We start from the raw sequence: 16217 nt of genomic DNA on the forward strand, positions 1-16217 counted from the left end.
AGTATCAGCCCGCAGATTACATTATTTCCTTTTAGTAACATTGCGCCTGTCATTATTAAAGATTTTTTAATACAAAATGTGAAGAAGTCTCTTTCTTTTTACAAGGAAGCTCTGAATGTTTCTGTAATTTAATAGTTATAATGACCCTAGTCTGCTGCACCTTGGCCATTCATTTCTGATAAAGTGGATTATAGGAATGATGTTTAAACCTCTCCCAGGAATCTACTTTAGTTAAGAGTAAATAAAAAAAAACACTTTGGGGGTCTTCTAAGTGATTTAGCCAGGCAGATGTACAGTAGCAGGTTAAATACTGGGGCCCAGAGATTGCGAGTTTTAGCATGTCTAGAGAGCATGTCTCTAGTTGACTGTGACCAGGATTCACCAGGTAGAGATGCTTTTTTGTCCAAATGTCACCAGAGGTAAATGGCTACACATAACTGGCAGTGCACTGCCAAAGGCAGGTCTAGGATCAGTTGGCCAGGGTTTCATCAGCTTTCTGGCAAATTAAGATAAACAGCAAGTGAAAGACCGTTTAATGCTATTTCATGGAGCAAGTCGGGTATACTTTTCCAGAATGAACATGTTCATTCTTACATTGAACATTTCTTTCAGAAAACTATTTTTTCAGTAATCTGTAGAAATAATAAAATAAAATAAATCTTTCAAGGAAAATATCATTAGATCCAACAGAACACATGTAATAGTCTATTGTATGTAGGAGAAAGGAAAATGGTACACAATATCCCTTTAAGCGATGGGAGTGTCCATTATGGTGCTATTTGGCATATGTTGCTTGAGCACAGAAAAGTGCTGTTTTCTCAGTCTGGCTCTACTCCAAACTACCATTAGCCTCTCTGGAAAGCTCAATACAGGCTGTGCTTCTATTTAAACGACAGATTTATATAGTTTGAGTTCTCTGGTAAATAATGTCCTGTGTATTAATTAGTTTGTATCTTTGTGAAAAAGAATACTAAAAAGTCAGCCAGATGTATGTTTATCAGGCATTCAAAGTTCATTGCATTCTATGTACACATTTATTGTGATCCTTCACAGATCATAGGGAGCTGCAGTGAATTTGATCCACAATGGTTTGAAAATAAAATGCACATTTCTTTTTTGGTATATTATCATTATGTTATTGCAAAATTATTGTTTTGTGTTACCAAAGAGGACACAAACAGTAACAATAATTTAGATATACAGTATTTCACATCATTTCAAATAAATAACATTCACATGCCTCTCAGTACACAAATTGCTAAAACATGGTGCCAGTAAGGAGACATTTATCTATGTACTTTTAAAACACAGAGCTTCTGTAGTCTTGCTTTAACTGAAGACTCTTTATTCATCTGAGTGCTTTTTGTAGCATCTGTAGCATCTGAAACAAGCAACCATTACTTGAGCCAGAAGCACAGCTGGGAGTGCAGACATGAATGATCTCTGACAGCCAGGGAAATCAGGGCTTTTAATCAGGTATTAAAATACCAAGGCAAGCTCAAAAGAAAAAATAGTGTTCTTTTCCTCAAGATGTCCTTCCATGATTTCCCTGCTTTCAGCTAAGCCCCTTCATGTTTCAGACTTACAGTACCTTCACTTTAGAAATCATCAGATTGTTTGTCTCTGTCAACCCTGACTGCATATATGACTTTATTTCCTTTCACTTGATCATGATAAAGTGAACTGTGCATTGACCGACCTTTGAGTTGTCTGCCTGGCTACTTGGCTATAATTAATGGTTTAAAAGCTGTTTTCTCATTTACAAGTACAGTGGTTTTAGTCAAATAGTTTTTTTCTTCTTTAGTAGTGTTGATGTAAAAACACATATGACACCTACACCTTTGCAATTATTTTTAATGTTAGTTTCAAACAGTGCTCATTTTTATCTTCTGTTTCCAGGTCAATCTCTTTTACCTTCTTGACACACCATTATTAAAGAACTGTAGCAGGACACACTTGCATTGATTGAGCAAATAATAAGGTGACAATCATCATCTTTCCATTATAAGACATGCAGTCAGACATTTGATACAGGTGTGGAACGCCTGCAGATTTGATTTTTTTCTGTCCTGCATTTGTTTTACTATGGTATGTAGAGACACAGTACACTTCCTTTACAATTGGGCAGTTAGTTGATTTTATATTTCATTGCTACTGCTGATTGATGTGTGTTTTTCTAATTATACGTCTCTTAAAGTACATAAACAAGGCAACTTTTTTGCCTTGGATTGCAGTTTATACAGGTACAGGTAGTTCATGTAACTGCAGCTACTAGCTGTATCAGTATCTCTGTTCAGTGTAAGGATACAGATTCAGCCTATGGATAATTACCAAACATGAAAGCGTAATAAAACTCAAGTTAAAATAACAGAACAGAATAAGTCCAGCAGGTGATATTTTCAGCAATATTCATCGTTAAATATGGAATGGATTGTCCTAGCCAAACCTCTTTGCCACTACAGGTCCTGATGTATTGACCAAAAAAGATTTAAAATTCTGTTTGAGTCTCTGACAATGTCCTTATCCTAATGCAGAGCTTATTGATTTTCACTTGATTATGTCATTAGTCTTACTGTACGTCTGGAAGGTTTTAAAATTTTTATAAATTTTATAATTTTATATCTTCCATAATAATTGAGGGAAGGGCAAATTTGTTTATAGGTGTAAATGGTACGTATAATGTTAGGTGCAAGGCTGTAACTTTGTTTAAACATTGTAAACAAGCTTGGTTCTCAAGTCATTGCACCAGAAATAGCTGCTTGGGTTATTGTAATTTTTAGCTGGTGGTGCATCAAATACATTAACTTTAAGGCTAGAAGTACTTTTATTTTTTTCTGTTTTCAGCTTATTAAAATTGATTTTGCTGGTGGTTTTAGGAAAAAAGTACAATTTTAAGGCATTTTCAAAAGGTAATCTCAAGTTATTTTTCAAATATGATAGAGATTTGTGACAGTGAACTCCTTGATCCTCCCCCATAACAATTACACAACAATTATAGTATATAAAAGATTAGATGTTGCTAAGTGTGAGACATTGTCATTGCATAAGAGTAACAAGAACTTTAAAAATCGTACTTGTGACAGAATTTAATTTTTTCCAAGAATGTGTTCTTCCTAGTCACTCCACCAAATATCGTATTCCTTGGGATGACAACTTGTATGCATAAATAAAAATAATTTAAAAGTTATATAATTATACATACCAGTTAAATAGATTTTATCCATTGAATTTTCCTTCAAGACTCAAACAAAGTTAAACTTATTATCATCTAGTAGAACAGTTTAATGGGATCTTAATGGTTATTGATGTTTATTATGAAAACACACAATATTTGGTCAATCATCTACTGTATATTTTCAGGGAAAATGGTTGTCAATTAATGGCAACATTTATTTATTTTAAATGTATTGACCTTCAATAAATGAAGGGGATACATGGAGCAGACTACAATCTACTGAGGCTTGTAGTGTAAGGTCAAATTAACATTATTATTTAAGCTATTTACTGTATAGTTGTTTTATTCTCCAACCTTTATTTACTGTGTACTGTACAGCAGTAGCAGGGTAATGATTTGCAATTATTCTCAAAAGTAGTGTTTCCCTCCCAAAAAAGGATGAATATTGAAGTAACAAATTAGGCGTTGTAAAATTCTAAAGAAGCAGCTTCTTAATCAGATGCTCTTTGTAAACACGCCTTGCAGTATGAGCAGCATAGCCAGACTTACATGCAGCAGATTAAATTCTTCTTAGTGTACTTTGCAGGTCAGACGCATCAAAGCAATCCACCTGACCTACAGTACAACAGATTAACTGCTGCGTTACTGTACTTTGTCTGTTTATTCTGCAGCCATACAGTACAGCAGGTAGAGTCTCTGGGTGTGTCAAACATATTTTGATAAGTACCTGTTTGCAGTTTGCGGAAGCAAGTGAGAGTAATTGGACACCTATGCTGTTGCTGGGAGTTCCTGCTCAGGCTCGGGGGATGGGTGAAGGGGGAGGTTGGCAGCCTGCATTCCATTTGAAACCTGGAGGGCTTTTTCAAGCAGCACAGAGTTCTCCTGTACACTCGCAAATGCCAGATTTGAAAAAAACTAATTCTGAGGCAGGAATCAGCTCCTAACTTCAGACAGGGTGCATTGTCCGAGAGACCAAGAACTGGAAAGTTCCTGACTGGCTGACTCACAGAACGGGCAGGAAAGTCTCGTTTTCAAGTTTTTTTTTTCCTATTTCTTTCCGCTGTGATCTCTTCCTGTAGCACTGTAAATCCTTCTTTTTTTTCAGAGAGATTATTCACCGGCATTTTTTTTTTCTTGTGGATCTTTACTCGTGCTAATGCATAAGAAGAATTCTACCACAGTATTGCAGGCTTGACTACCTGAATAACACATTTCTGAATAACTGGATACGACGAGTAAGGAGCTGTGTTTGGAAGGACATACTTTAAAGACTTGGAGAGGACATGGTAGTTTGTTTCTTGAAGGATTACAGAGACTAACTGCTTTTATTGGAGCAGGGCTGGACAGAGAATAATGAAGACCATTAAATCGATACCGACAAAGGGCTCTTGTTGGAAAGACCACATGAAATTGGAGCAGTAGCAGGTCTAAGTGCTGTAAATGCAGAGATTTTCAGGTGTGTTGAGCACACATACAGTGCTGGATTTGTTTTGGACAAATGCATAGACATTGGTTTCTCCTGTTTTACTACAGTTTTCAAAGTCCAATGGATAAAGCCTATACAAGAAAAATATACAAGAGACTGTAACAAAGGTATAAAAGAGTGTAAACAAATATGATTTTATTTAACTGCTACAAGTAGTCTTCTGTAAATCTTATAAAAATGGACACCGTAAATAATAACCCTGATGATCCAGGAAACCAAAGTGCTGCACCAAAGTTCGGAGCAAACTCTTTTTCTTTTTTCAGTAAGATTTCCACAATGTTTGCACGTGTTGGACCTGAACAATCAGAAGCCCAGTCTGAGGAGGATGATAAAGCTGTGCTGATGTCTTTCCAACAGTTTCCCGAAAACGCAAAGAACAATGTAAAAGATTGTTCCGCAAATATAAGTACAAATGGGGATGACAGTCAGATCACAGGCAAAAATACAACTGATAATAGTAAAACTCTAACAAAAGAGGATATTGAGTCTGAAAGTGACTCCAAAAAGTGTTTTTCTGTTGTGCAGCCACACAGTTTCCCAGCACCTGAGGAAAATACTTTTGATGATGTTAAGGACATTGACCTTGTTCAGGTAACTCTGGTCGAGACATACAGTGACACAGAGACAGAGGATGAGGAAAAAGTTTCAGATAATTCCTTAGAGGAGGCAGTCCCCTCTAATGAAGAGAAAAATGGAAAAATAGCTTGTCTCAACACAAGAAAACCACTGGACTTGGCTAGTACTGAAAGTGATGTAATTGACCTGGATATAAAGCTGCCTGCATCGCAAGCACAGGGATTACAAGGAAAATCCTTGGGAGGTACTGCCTTTCTCCAGATTATAAAACCAGAGAAGCCTGACATTGAACATTCTGGCATTATAAACCATGATGTGCCTAAAAATGACTGCAGTACAGATGTGGCTAAAAAAATCAGCAATCCAAATGTGCCTATAGATACCACTGGCCCGGAGGCTACTGCCGACATCACTATTCCAGATGTGCTCTGTGATACCAGCCTCCAAGATTTTCCCAAAGATGCCACCAACCAAGATGTGATTTCCAGTTCTGATATTGCAACAAATGTCAGGTCAGATGTACCTAAAGAAATGACTAAGTCAGATGTGCCTTCAGGCTTCAAAGAACCTAATACCTCTGTAACAGTCTCTCAACTAGATGTGTTTACTGATTCCAAAACATTAGAGGGTGACAGAGCAGTAACAGAAGACATTGCAAAATTGGCCGAACAGTTAGAGGATCCCATTGTTGTGCCTGAAGCTGTAGAGCCAGATGAAGAACAGAAGGACAGTGTGAAGCAAAATGCTTCCAGTGGTACAGTGGAATTAGAATTGTCATATACAGTTGCAAACAGAGATGACCTTTCTGATACATCTGGGACAGTTGTTTCTATAGAGTACAAAAAGTCAGGTGAAGACACGGTTACTAAACGAGCACAATGTTTAACTGACACCTTCAAACCAGAATTAGATGCCGATGCTGCTACTGCTAATAATTCCCCAAAAGAACCCACAGAATCATCTGATATCAGAAAGGAAGAGCTTCCACCCTTTCATAAAGCAGCCTTATCTGAAGGAGATGCTGCAGCCAATACCCAACAAACAGTTGTGCCTTCTCAATCCAAAAACCAGGATGGGCCTGCCAGCAGTAAAAAGCCAGATAGTCCTACAAGTTCCCCCACAAAAAGCAGCGCACCAGTGGAAAAGGTCTTTCAGCTGCCTGCCCTGTTTAGTGGGCTGAAGGTACTGAAAAAGGGAGCTGTTGGGGAAGAAAGGGAAACGGTCTCTGAGATCAAACACAAAGACACTGATCTGGCCATGCTCAATCTGAAGAAACCTGTCAACAAAGCTAGACTCGTCCCAGAGCCACTGCCAAAGAAACGGGAGCCAAAAGGTGTGGCTGAGCCAAAAAGCAACTTTTTAGAGCATCTTACCCAGCTGTTAAACCTGGATGCTCCAAAAACTGAAGAAAAGAAGGATATGCCTACAGAACCTGGTGAATGTAAGGGTTCAGATGCAAAAGCTACTGAGAAAGCAGAGGAAATCAAACACACCATTCCTCCTGAAGAAAGCAAAGTAACTAGTGCTGAGGCAGCTTTTGATGCTTTCAAAGCATTCTTCACACCCAAGCCTATGAAAAGGGATGTAGTAGATGCTATGGACCTGGATGCAGTGAAGAGAAAAATAAAAAATGACAAAGAAGTACTTAAATCTATATTTGAGAGATCTTCTTCCAGACCTGGAACTTCTGAGAATAAAAGCCCAGTTGATATTAAAGGAGTATGTATTGATTCCTTCTCTATGAACATGTCTGTACTGTATGCTGTCTATAAACTATGTTTTAATGCTTTTCCTATTCGCTTTTCTTCTCTATTGGAATAGCTGAGTCCTTCTTTAAACAGCTGTTTATGGAACATCATGGTCACTCTTTTTAACTTTGGAGTCTGTGGCCAATGTTTTTTTCTTTAATTGGTGCAAATAATTTGTTCTATTTTTTTAACCAACCCATTGTGATACTGGAGAAAACAAGAATATAATTTAGTTTTAAAATTAATACAGAAGCACTACAGGCTGTGGAGAGTAATTAAATTCACAGCCAATGTTCTTTGCCCTGTTCCATTTTACTATTTAATCCAATTAAGCTCTGCTGAATTGACCATGTGACCGTGGTGTTATTGTTCAGTTATGCTTCATATTTAACCCCTACTCTAATTAATTTCTTTCTTTATGGATTTATTCAACATGCCAATACCCTGACCTGACTAGAATTTAGGGTATGCGCCCGTTACATTTGGGATAGGCTACAATGTGCTGCATCCCTTGCTAGGTGGCTTTCTGATAGTGAATGGATGAAATTCTTGACCATGGTTAAAAGTATGCTGAAATTATGTGGAGAAGTGTGTACAGATGGTATTACTGCAAACAGCAGTGTGCATCACAACTGTTAACTCCAAATCAGCCCTTTCCTTTTTTGAATAAAAGGGAAACCACACCTGCAGTGTACGTGTTTCTATACACAGCAATGATTATTTCCTCAGCATACTATTACTGTATGACCAGTTACATATTTTTCTGTCACTGTGTGCTATGCTTCAATATCATTGTGAATTGATTTCTTAAAATAATTTTCCCATTTTCTTTTTCTTGCTCTCTTGCAGTCCGAGGTTACATCACCTACAGACGGTGAAGACAGGACTCCCGGGCGACTGCAGGCCATCTGGCCTCCACCGAAACCGAAGGATGAAGAGGAAAAAGTTGGTTTAAAGTACACAGAAGCAGGTATTGTTAAACATGTATTTGATTATATTGGGCAATTGTATATTTTTGGATTTTATCATTCTCTGAATTAATCTGAGTCAAGGAGAACAAATTATTTAAACCTGATTTTTTTCATTCCTGGTCTTAACAGCATTGCATCCGCTGGATTACATTCCAGCTGAGGTTTTATTTCCTTTTTCACAATTTATTTAAACAAGCATTTTTCATAATTAATTTTCTCAAAAAATGATCTTTTAAACACTGATCTTGACTGATCTTGTGTTCAGATGATTAAATATAGAGAAGGGTGGGTTTTAAAATATTTTAGACATCCTAGAGACTGTCAGGAGATTGTAATATTCATGTGACCATCGACAATAAATGTAAATGTTTTCTACACTTATTACAACTTTTATTCGTATATTTTAGTTCAGGTGAGAAGAGACCTAGCTTGTTGTTTGGCAATCATTAATTCTACAGATCATGATCCTTAAAATCAACAACTCAAGACAATACATGAGCAGCCAATCTAAACTGTTGTAGAAATGAATTCATCCATTTCCACATCTATAATAGACTGCTGTGAAAACTGCATACAGTATATAAAAAATATTTGTTAGTTTAAACCAAAATGACTAAAATTGCATCAGAATGTCATCATAGAATTATAGCTCTGCAGAAACAAAGAACAACTGAGTGGAAAGAAAAGAACAAGACAGACGTTTGCACTGGGATTTACTGTGTTTCACTGTATCTTTGATCATTTTTTTCTTTAAAAAATAAAGAGTAAAATAAATGGAGGAAATGGTCCTTATTCTGTAAGAACTGTTATTTTCACAAAAAAGTAAGTGAGCAGGAATTGTTTTTTTGTTTGAATAACAGGAGTTTGTTTGTAATCTCTTAATCTGAATTACCTTGTTTTAAGTAGCTGAATTAGCTAAATCTTTATTGCCAAAGAGCTAATTTAATTGGGTACAAAATCAGGTGATGGTAAAAACAATTTAAACAAGGTCATGAAGCATTGGGCAGGTCGTGATGTTGTAGTAAGACAGACGAGGGTCATAATATAACTTTTAAACTCACTTAAAGAAGGAATGTTCTTAAATCATATACAAAATTGATATTTCTGTTTTTTAATTATGAGATAGTCAAGAGGGCACTAAGAAAACGTGGCAGGATTCTAGTACTACAAACAGCATTGCTAATATTTCCTATATACTGTACGGTATATAAAAGGTCAGTTTGCCACAGATGACAGTAGTAGCCTTTTAAGATTGAAAAAACATACAGTAATAATACATGAATCTCCTTTACTTATTTAAAGAAGAATTTGAAGTTATTTATTGAATTGCACATAATTGTTAGACATTAACTGAAAGAACATTGCAACCTAAAACCCAGCTTCACTGGAAAATTGAACAAATAACATGTCCATATTTTACAAGGGTTTTCCAGAAAGTAATGTCCCACTTTCATTTTCTTGTTCTAAATGAACTAGTCCTTTGGCTATTAAGTGTCGTCATCAGTATAAGCTCTCCAATAAGAAAAAAGGAAAGCTAGATCTTACAGTACTGGGTGTTTCATAATTTTGTTATTATAATGTTTTTTTTAAATGTGAAGGCATTATTTTCTGATTGTCCCCTGTATTTAAATACAGTATACTGTATATGCATAAGGCATTAGCTGTTTGAGCTTGGGCTCTGTCAGAATCAGTGTGGGGTTGAGTGATTCTGAGTGACCCAGGGAGTCCTGGGTCATTTAGCTGTGACCCAGTTGTCGGTTCCAGCCTCATTATTCCTGCAGATGATCCTAACTGAGCTTATGAGCTTTATGTGGTACTTGCAAGGTGCAAAATGGTACATTGATGTGTCAGCACATTTCAGAGGAGATCAAGTGCTATTTGACCCATCCTGTTGGGAGAGGACCTAAAGTAAGATGATTTGTATTGCATTATATACTGTACAGTATATACACTATACTTTAGTCACTATATACTGTATTATAGGATATCAATTAGAATTGGAATGAATTTGTTAAAATCCGACAAGAAGCACATAAAATATGAAATTTTGTATTCATTCTTTGTTTTTCTGAGTTGTAATTATTAAAATAGGGTATGCACAAGCATTTTCTGATGCAATGGAAAGACCACCCACACTCCAGCCAAAGATTATACTACAAGAATGTGCATTTTCAATAAAGATATTACGTGCTTTTTATACTGTGCAACTTCTTTACTGAAAACTGTTCTTAATGTAACTGTAACTATACCTTCAGTATTTCAAGAATGATACAAATACATTTTAATAAGAACTTTTAGATCTGATTATACAAGCATAAAGGTTTTTATTTTTAGTTTTTGTCTTTATTATACTGTAATTCATCCCATTCATACTGTACTTTTCAAAAATAAAAGTGCAGAATTTAATTGTTGTCAGCTTTGGAAATAAAACAATCAAGCACTGGAAATAATTGTGGATTTTTGGCCACAAAGTACAGTTCCAACCAATCACCACCTCTTTTTTGCAGCCAGCATTAATCATTGCATAATGCCAGTCTAATAATCCTAATGGGACTGGGAAATGTTTGTCAGATATTTGGTAACTGAAAGGCCACAAACAATTTTTACGTTTGTTGTTCTTGACAGTATAGGTCCTCAGTGTAGTTACTGTACATCACTATAATCTTGATCAAAGATGCTTTAAATGTGAAGTTATTGAGTAAAATATCATTACAAATGGGGTGTTATGAAAACTGATAAAATAAGAAACTGAGAGAGTGGATGCATCAGTAAGTAAAATAAATAATCATAACCACCAACTTGTAAGGATATACTCAAGAATATACCAAGGATATTTGCCAAGAATATACCCAAGTGGTTAGTATAGTGAGAGACACATGAATTCTTCGTTCTTTGTAACCAGTTGGTTAAACAAATATTAACAATACACGCACTAGCACACACAACATAAACCTAAAATACTCAGAAAAACCCCAGACTACAACCAAGTATTCATAGATACATAACGCCTACAAAGGCCACAAAGAAGAGATAAACTGCCTTCTAAATTAAATAAGATACTGTACAGCCCATGGTTAAATCTGTCTCTCTGTAGAACCAAATGCAACAAAATAAAGGGTAACCTGTCTCCCTATTCTACACTGCACCCACTAACCAGGAGAGCACATGCACATTTTAAACAAAGGGGTTCTTACCACAGGAAATTCCTAAAGAGAATTTAAAATTTCCTAAAAAAACACAGTTGTAAGCTCTCGGTATTTGGTCAAGGACCTCTTGCCTAGCACAAGTTTTACTGTATGTTCTTCTCTATCTCTTGCTGTCTGTTCCCTCTCTTGTTCTGTCCTCCGTCATTTATCCTACACTTCTGACACTCTGACAATCATTTACCCAAGAACTTAGTTAACTGAGGTAAACCAGAAGATTCTTTTAATAATAATTGCTTACACTTATATAGTGCTTTTCTGGACACTCTACTCAAAGCGCTTTACACCACCCCTCCCCTCCACCACCACCAATGTGCAGCATCCACCTGGATGATGCGACGGCAGCCATAGTGCGCCAGAACACTCACCACACATCAGCTATCAGTGGGGAGGAGAGCAGAGTAATGAAGTCAATTCATAGATGAGGATTATTAGGAGGCCATAATTGGTAAGGGCCAAAGGAAATTTGGCCAGGATGCCGGGGTTACACCCCTACTCTTTACGAGAAACACCCTGGGATTTTTAATGATCACAGAGAGTCAGGACCTCGGTTTTACATCTCATCCGAAGGATGGCGCCTGTTTACAGTATAGTGTCCCCATCACTATACTGGGGCATTAGGACCCACATGGACCGCAGGGTGAGCTCCCCCTGCTGGCCCCACCAATTATAACACCTCTTCCAGCAGCAACCTTAGTTTTTCCCAGGAGGTCTCCCATCCAGGTACTGACCAGGCTCACACCTGCTTAACTTTAGGGGGTTGCCAGTTATGAGTTACAGGGTGATATGGCTGCTGGTCTTTTGATCAGTGCGTCTCAAACGCAGCACAACTACGTAAAAATCCCTTGATTTGAGTGGAAATATTGACATTAGTTAGGTGTTACTATTTAGTCTGGATTCTTAGATTCTTTGAGACACCTCCATTGTTACCTACCTCAGCTGGTAATAGTATCTCAGCAGGACTTTATTAAAAAAGCCTCTACATGGTTGTTAATATAACACTGCAGGACAGTGGCACAGAGCACAGTGGTTCAGTTTACAGGTGTTCTTCTGTGTTTCGATTTGGAGAGTGGCATTTACTGTATTCATCATCAAAATCAGAAAGCTTGGAATTGCATTTTTTTACTTTACTGTTGTTTATAAGTATGTAAATGATCCAACGTCTGTGTGAACAAAAGCAACAATTAGTCTCAACAATTAAGATTGAAATGATAGAAAATTAAATGTGCAGAGTGCAACACATCATGTTATCCCATCCTATATCATTACTTTTTGACAAATAATCCAGTTTAGATGAAGAAATGATTTTGCTTGTTGTGGTTTGAAGGATTCAGCACAGTACAATAAGAGTATGTTATTTCTCAACAGTTCATTTAATTTAACCCCTACGTACATTACATATTATTTCACATGGCTTTATTCTAATAGCAACTGTACTATTATTATCATTGGTTTTAGATTAGAGCCTGGAGAGAACTAAAGCTCTTAGGCTCAAAGTCAGAACCCATTTGTTCCAGTTAGGCACACAACGTGGTGTTTGAAAACATGGATTAACATAATGTAACAAATTGTGAAATCAGACATTTGAGTTAGAGTACAGTATGTGGAAACACTTCCACTGCATTTACAAAATATTAGCTGTGAATGATTAGAACAGGTAAGCATTTGTCTCATATGATGCCCTTTATGATTATATTGGTTTTTTAACAACTGTATCAGCAAATAATTAGAGCATCTTGTAATCACCATTTTTTCATATTGCAGATTTAAAGTTTGCTACATCTTATCCTGGGTGTCAGTGCTCTTTATGCACACTGGGTTATTTATGTTAATTTAATTTTCTTTGTAAATAGAAAAATAGCAAAGCACATTAAGTGTGAAGTAATATTTGCAGAACTTAACCTAAATGTGTTGTTGTGTGAAGCTGTGAATTTACTTTTTTTTTGTGAGTACTGGGGTGAATATATATAATGCCTTCCTTGTATAAGTACTACATGTTCTTCCCAAGGTGTATAGTATGAAAATTAGACTATTAATGTATTAATACTGCCACACAGTGGATTGGGGAAATCATAGCAGTCTTTATCTGTTACTGTTTTAAAATGTCTGCAATTTTAAAAAGAAAATGTATTGTATTGTATTCTATTGTAAAACCTGTTAAAGTTACAATTTATAAATTCCTGAAATTAAATAATCACATTGTGCCTCTCAGCTTGCATTTTAAGCACATTCATTTAAAAAAAAATGATTTGTTTCACAAGGAATTCTTCAGAATAAAGCTAGTTTGATTTTATTGGTACCATTTTTTACTCTTTAATTGCTCTTCTAAAGGGTAAGAAGAGTGATTGACAAACATGTATTGAAGTGAAGGTTTAAATTTGCTCCATGTAACTGATCACATAAAATAAATCTGTGTTAATTGATTTATAGTTTTAATATCTCATCCTTAATATTGGTGTTTTATACTTGATTTGCCGGTATCTGAAAATGAAATTAAAATAAATACTGGTTAATTGTGGGTGACTGATAAAGTCTTTAGGCCTAATGAAATTACGACTGGATTGTAGGATGAACAGGGGTGAAAGTCAAATGCTGTACAACATCTGTTTTTATCATTGCAGAACATCAGGCAGCTCTTCTACAACTGAAGAGAGAAAGCAAAGAAGACATAGAGAAGATAAATGTAAGTAAAACATTTCTTGACAATAAGGTCTAGCTACTGTACGTATTTGTACTATTTTCCTTACCAGTATTTGTCGTCTATCTCCACTAAACATATAATTTATAATTGTATAATATAATAATATAATTGGAGTTTGTGTATGTATGTTCTGTGCCATGTTGTAGTCCCGACAGCACCCTCCAGCTCTAGAAATGCAGAATGGAAAATATCTAACATAGCACGTAGCATACGTTTGACAGGGAAATGAGCCTTTAAATATAAGACATTGCATTGTGTTGGTCTGTGGTGGCAGGCATTTAAGTATTAAAGTATTTCAGAAATGTGAATTGCACCATAAACTATTTATTTAAAACAAAATAAATTCATTGCAAAAAATTATGGGACCAACGCAAAGATTTATGGTCTGTTTATTTCTATGGTTTCTACAAGGCTTTATTAGACCCAAGGATTTGTTAGATATGAAGTATAAACATAAATATAATGTACCTAATTACAAGTAGACAAACTTTTTTAAGTTAATATAAGAGTGAGCTCTAACTGTTAAAAGTATTTTTTACATTTGTCAAATGAATTTCTTTAACCATATCAGGGGATTCTGTTGTTTAAAGTTTCCCAAACCAGATGTACTTACCCAAATTCTTTTGTACATTTCCATAATCCTAGAGGGCCAACAATTCATTTAATAATAATATTATGCTCCTTGCCAGCAGCTACTGTATATCACCCTGCAGCTCTCAACTGGCTAACCACTGAAGCTAAGCAGGGTTGAGACCTCCTGGATGGGAGACCTCCTGGGAAGCTATGGTTGCTGCTGGAAGTGGTGTTAGTGTGGGGGGCGCCCACCCTGCGGTCTGTGTGGGTCCTAATGTCCCAGGATAGTGGCAGGGACACTATACTGTAGTGGGCGCCGTCTTTCGGATGAGACGATAAACCGAGGTCCTGACTCTCAGTGTTCATTAAAGATCCCTGGGCATTTATCGATATGAGTAGGGAGTTATCCCGGTGTCCGGGCCAAATTTCCCCCCTCAGGCTTTACCGTGGCCTTCAAATTGTCCCCATATATGATTGGCTTGCACTTGCCCTCCCTTGGACTGGAACCCTATCCAGGGTGTACCCTGCCTTGCGCTCATTGCTTGCTGGGTAGGCTATAGCTTCCCACAACACTGTACTGTATGGTATAAAATGGTTTGGCAAATGACATGACATGACATTTAATAAGAAGTATTCATATACTGTAGCGTGTTGACCCATGAATCAAATCTGAATTGCCTTTGCGGCAGTAAAAGAAAAATGGAATTAAAACTGAGAGCTTCTAAAATAAGGCTGGTATAGCTATAGACAAACAAGCAGTAAAAACAAACATCAATGACACAGCAGCTTCTCCCTGACTGGGAACAGACTGTAGCTGCTGTATATTTTTATTGCTTTATGTATTTTTAACGTACTGTACCAAAAAGGATAGGGGGTTTATTTTGTGTGGTTTCATTTTTCTCTTACTGGTATTTAATGCTGTGTCACAGCAATAATGTCTTTATTGTCTTTTTAGTCTTACAAACATCATGTGTAAGACTTGTTCATTTCATCAGATGTGTTTATTTATATTAAGGATGTCGAATTCAGTAACAGCTTACTATTGTGAATTTCCTTCTTTTTTTTTAATTTGGAGGGTAGTAAAAAAGTACCCATATGTATTTTTAAAGGAGAGATCAAGTCATTATGAAATATGTGTAATTTTAACTACAGCCTGAAAACCTGAAAAGAAAAATAGTATTTTCTTATATGACTACAAGTAATTATGCATATAAACTTTAAAACATCCATTTTTATATGATGCATACAGTATAAAAACAATGTATTTCATGACATAAACATAAACCTGATCTGCCATGATAATGTTTAGCTAAACATGCAAAAGGCGAAACCTTTATTTCAGAATGTTAGATGTGATTTTAGAGATAGAGGCTGTGCCGTGCATTTTATTAGTATCCTCAGTTTCCACTTAAACAGGAAAAGGATTGTATATACAAGGGATCAGACAAAATTTGACTCCAAAAATTCATATTTACAGATTTCCAAAAAGGATCAAATTAAAATATAGATCAGCTGTAATTGGGGGATAGTTCAGATCAAACTGCTCATTAATATTTACATTGTACAGTAACATAAATTACTATGCCAACTAAAATATAGGGAGCAGAGCTGTATGACATTACTTTTTTTGTAAAATAAAACCATGCTAGTTTTGTGGTAAATTGCTAGACCCTTTCTTGTAATTCTATCTTTAACTCGCTAGATGTCACTGATCACTAAACAAGAACTGTAAATTCTTTTGGAGAAGACAGTGTGTATTTGAATCAGTTCTATGACTGATGTGA

General features: G+C 36.1%; 1 protein-coding gene across 4 annotated transcripts in view; it reads left to right on the forward strand.

Annotated features, from left to right (window-relative positions):
- fmn1 (formin 1) overlaps positions 1-16217 on the forward strand; it is a 143120-nt gene that overhangs the window by 24094 nt on the left and 102809 nt on the right. For 2 of the 4 annotated variants that reach the window (XM_069193303.1, XM_069193304.1), the window contains exons 1-3: positions 3864-6956; positions 7835-7955; positions 13781-13842. In XM_069193303.1, coding sequence (XP_069049404.1) covers positions 4839-6956; positions 7835-7955; positions 13781-13842 — 2301 coding nt within the window. In that variant the 5' untranslated portion in view covers positions 3864-4838. Of the gene's footprint in view, positions 1-3863; positions 6957-7834; positions 7956-13780; positions 13843-16217 lie in introns of those variants that run through there. The other 2 variants (XM_015350899.2, XM_015350900.2) reach the window with 2 other exon arrangements.

The sequence above is a fragment of the Lepisosteus oculatus genome, chromosome 8 (genome assembly GCF_040954835.1).
Source record: "Lepisosteus oculatus isolate fLepOcu1 chromosome 8, fLepOcu1.hap2, whole genome shotgun sequence".
NCBI classification, from domain to species: domain Eukaryota; kingdom Metazoa; phylum Chordata; class Actinopteri; order Semionotiformes; family Lepisosteidae; genus Lepisosteus; species Lepisosteus oculatus.